We start from the raw sequence: 4,401 nt of genomic DNA on the forward strand, positions 1-4,401 counted from the left end.
CCATATTATTTAAATTAATTAATTAATTAATCTAATTGCCATGATAGGGGAGACAGTGCCTTCATTAATTAATTAGAAGAAAATTTCTTTTTCCTTTCCAAACCTAATTAAACTGTATTGAATAATTAAGCGCAGTACGTACAAAATTTTGGATCCCCAGTTTTCAAATCCGAACAGCCAAAAAATAGTCCAACAAAAATCTGGCCATTAATAATTATAACCTTGTGGAAAAACCGGTGCACCACACCACTCTGATCAACGACTGGTCCAGGGGGACCAACCGAACAGTACTTTTTATCTCTTTCTGAAGTTAATAATTTTTTCTCAAGCAATTAAAGATTTAAAAGTTAAATAATTATTAGATAAAAAGAATTTTGCTATTTTTCATATGTGGTGATAATCATTAGTTAGTTGAGTCCATGATAAGATGATAAATACTAATTAAATATATTTAATTATATATTAATTTTTTATGCTAAAATTTAAATTAAAAAAATCCATGATAAGATGATAAATACTAATTAAATACATTTAATTATATATTAATTTTTTATGCTAAAATTTAAATTAAAAAAATCAACATTTTTTTAGTAGTCAATCAAATTGTTAAATGGCAATTGAATACCATCGTTTATCAATGGTGGTAAATATTTTTTTTTTGAAAAAAAAAAAATTTATGGGACAATCTAATAATGGACAATGATACTAGATTTGAATCATTTCATCCTATATAATAATAATAATAATAATAATAATAATAACAGGTCATGTAATCGCTTTTACATAAATATATAAGGTTTTGATTACAAATATAGTTTTAGGTTTATCATCATCATCATGTTTTATGGGTGACCTAACTTCTCAACAGCATCGCCGACATAGCATTATTGGAAGTTCTTATTGTACATATACAGAGTAAGTAGGACCCAGACACAAACAACATCAACTTTCTAGTTAAGCAAAGATCCGGATTCTTGTTGATGAATCATATTCTGGCACCATTATAACTCATTGAATTAAACTCCAATGGTGTCTTCTACCTACTTTCCTTTTGCCCTTTTTCTTTTTTCCTTTTCTCACACAACAAACAAAGAAACAAAGAAACCAGAGTAATCATACAATGTTAGATGTTAGATATAGTGCATATCTCTTTCTAATCTCTCTCTCTCTCTCTCTCTCTCTCTCTCTCTCTCTCTCCCACATTCATAAGCAAAAAGAAAATAATATACCTCCCACCCATCTATTTATATTTCTTCATTTAATTACACACATAAAAAAAAAAAAGGTATATTAATATTGGTAAGCAAGGTGACATGGTATCCATCTTTAAGCCCAGTTGAAGCAGGCATGAAGTGGGGGACAGTTCATGTGGTCTGTTAAAAAAGGAACTTATTATTAATATCCAATCATGGCTTTCTCATTTTTTTCTTTGCTTTTTTTTTTTTTTTTTGGGGACCTCTCTTGGTAATCATCTTAAAGCAATCTTTGAATGAGTACTACTACAAAAATCAAAATCATGGGCTACTTTTGTTTATATATAGTTGTTGAAGGATAAATATTATCAAATCAAAATTAATTAAAAGAGAAATAAGAAATTACATACTACAAAAAAGAAAAAACATAGAACTTTAGAAATTAAGCAAAAGTACTCAAATAATTAATTCACGCATGAATTGATGATTCCTTTATCATATTGACTTGATAAAATATTATAGTAATAACTTCTATCATAGCTATTCAATTATCTTGGATTTATTTAAATTTAAGGGTTTATTTAATAGATGACAAACTGTATATATCCTATAAAAGAATGAAGCATATGTAGGTAATACTGTAGGTATATACATATACGTATGGATATATGTATTTTGAGAGAGAGGGGAAAGAAAGTGGCAGTAATAGTTAAATTTGGTACGTTAATGGGTAGCGAGCGGAGAGCGAATCATCCTCTTGATGTGTCTCCCACTGCCATGTGAACTGTATAGGATTCTAGCAGGAGCAGGAGAGAGAGAGAGAGAGAGAGAGAGAGAGAGAGAGATAGTCGTTGTTTGTTTGTTTGTTATTATAATGGAGATAACAGTAGTGGGGTTCAAATGGTCAACCTATGTAGAGAGAAAGAGAGGGACTTTCATAATATATATATATATATATAATATTAATTTTATTAACATCTATATATATATATATATATACACAAATGCCCAGATTCTTTTCTCTACTCATTCTTTGCTTTGATTAATAAACCCACCCACTCACCCAACCCAACCCATCCCAACGCCCCCACAAAAAGTCTCCTTCATTCTCTCTTCCCCCATCTCCTTAAGACCATTTTGCTCCCCCAACCCCCCCATATTACTTTCAACCATATATATTTATCTCCCTCTCCATCTCCTTCATTTCACACAAACAATACATCTTCTCCTTCTTCTTCTTCTTCTTCTTCTTCATCTTTGGCAAATGGGTTTTGATGATGTTTGCAATACAGGTCTTGTTCTAAGGTTAGGTTTCACAGCAGCCCAAGAAAGTTGTCCTTCATCTAAGGTTGATAGTAATATTAATGAAAGACCAAAGAAGACTTTGGTCACAAATTTTTCCTTATCATCAACTAGCAATTTTGAGCCGTCTTTAACTTTGGGTCTCTCCGGCACTGAACCTGGTCATCATCATCAACAACAACAAGTTGTAGCTAGTAGCTGCAGATCTTCAAAGATTGATGTCAACAAAGGCTGTGAGGAATCCAATAATATCGATTTGTATCGTCAACCTTCGCCTCATAGCGCCGTTTCGTCTTTCTCGAGTGGGAGGGTTAAGAGGGAGAGAGATCTTAGCAGTGAAGAGATTGAGGTAGAGAGAGTGTCTTCCAGAGTTAGTGATGAAGATGAAGATGGTTCTAATGCAAGAAAGAAACTTAGGCTTACCAAGGAACAATCCGCTCTCTTAGAAGAAAGCTTCAAACAGCATAGCACTCTCAATCCTGTAATTTCTCTCTTTCTCCCTGTCTCAATATTATATATTAAAGTAATAACTTAATTTCAATCCTCCTTTCAAAAATTTGACCTTTTTTAGAAATAATAATACCGAATTGTGATTTAATATAGCATCAGAGCTGAAACCTTTGGAGCTAATTGTATTGATCATTTTTTTCTTTTTTCGATTAACAGAAGCAAAAACAAGCTTTAGCGAGACAGCTAAATCTGCGGCCTAGACAAGTTGAAGTATGGTTCCAGAATAGAAGAGCCAGGTATATATAAACATATTATCCTTACAATACATACACAGACACACACATACACACACACCTATATATATATATGTATATATCTCAAAACCAGAAAAGCACTCTTTTATGAAAACTGTACCAGAAATCAGAAAATGTTTCTAAAAAGTCCATTAAAGAAATTTTTTTTACACCTACCTATAACTTTTTTTTGTTTCCTTTTCAAAATTCAACCCCAGTACTAAACTTTTTTACAGCCAACAGAGAAAAAAAAAAAAAAAAAACATGTAACCTTTGGGTCTGATTAATTTTTATTATCATCTTTATTTTCAGGACAAAGCTTAAGCAAACAGAAGTAGATTGCGAGCTCTTGAAGAAGTGCTGCGAAACATTAACAGATGAAAACAGGAGGCTTCAGAAAGAGCTACAAGAACTCAAAGCACTGAAACTGGCCCAACCTTTGTACATGCATATGCCGGCGGCCACCCTCACCATGTGTCCGTCTTGCGAAAGACTAGGCGGCGGTGTCGGCGTTGGTGTCGTCGACGGTGCTACCAAGAGCCCATTTTCCATGGCTCCTAAACCTCACTTCTACAATCCCTTCAACAATCCTTCAGCAGCTTGCTAGGGTTTTATTAGGAAAAAAGAAGAAGAAAAAGTTAGAAGAAGATTAAAATGAGATCAATCACCACCACCTCATGACCCCTATATTTTTTTTGGTTAAGGGCTAGTTTTGTAGTGAGGGGAAAGAAAAAAAAGATTAGTGTAATTAATTGTAGAAAAATAGTAATTACTGATCAATTACCCTCTTCCTTTTGTTTTTTTTTTGGTTGTTTCTTTTAATTATATATGTTTGTAAATCGTTAAAACAATATATCTATGAATCATTACTATTAATTAATTTATTGTTGATTTTAATATATTTACCCTTTGTTCATATCAGTTAATTCCTTTATCTCTTTCTGGATCTCTTGCTCTTGCACTTTATTTTACCTTTTTTCTTATTGAATACTTTTGTCATTGATGAATATGATGTTTTGGTGGAGAAGATAATTAAGGTGTGCAACGTTATTGTTAGTGTAATTCGCATGCATGATTTGTCTCAAACAAGATAAATATTGGGTTTTGCGCCAAAAAGAAAAAACCGTTTTGTACTAATTATGAATAATAAATTGTCAGTCTCT

The 4,401-nt window shown here is 32.2% G+C and overlaps 1 protein-coding gene across 1 annotated transcript; it reads left to right on the forward strand.

Moving 5' to 3' along the window:
• The first annotated feature begins 2,244 nt into the window (after positions 1-2,244).
• Positions 2,245-4,122, forward strand: LOC107424992 (homeobox-leucine zipper protein HAT22). The gene is made up of 3 exons (XM_016034908.4): positions 2,245-2,976; positions 3,162-3,241; positions 3,551-4,122. Exons 1-3 carry the CDS (start codon positions 2,458-2,460, stop codon positions 3,843-3,845), a joined length of 894 nt encoding a protein of 297 aa, XP_015890394.1. The 5' UTR covers positions 2,245-2,457; the 3' UTR covers positions 3,846-4,122.
• Positions 4,123-4,401: the final 279 nt, after the last annotated feature.

Source organism: Ziziphus jujuba, chromosome 7 (genome assembly GCF_031755915.1).
Source record: "Ziziphus jujuba cultivar Dongzao chromosome 7, ASM3175591v1".
Taxonomy (NCBI): domain Eukaryota; kingdom Viridiplantae; phylum Streptophyta; class Magnoliopsida; order Rosales; family Rhamnaceae; genus Ziziphus; species Ziziphus jujuba.

Excerpts from the sequence above, each read along its gene's own strand:
- LOC107424992 (XM_016034908.4), top strand. The coding sequence starts at position 2,458 with ATGGGTTTTGATGATGTTTGCAATACAGGTCTTGTTCTAAGGTTAGGT. Across the intron at positions 2,977-3,161 it reads AGCATAGCACTCTCAATCCT|AAGCAAAAACAAGCTTTAGC; the intron begins GTAATTTCTCTC and ends TTCGATTAACAG. Across the intron at positions 3,242-3,550 it reads TTCCAGAATAGAAGAGCCAG|GACAAAGCTTAAGCAAACAG; the intron begins GTATATATAAAC and ends CTTTATTTTCAG.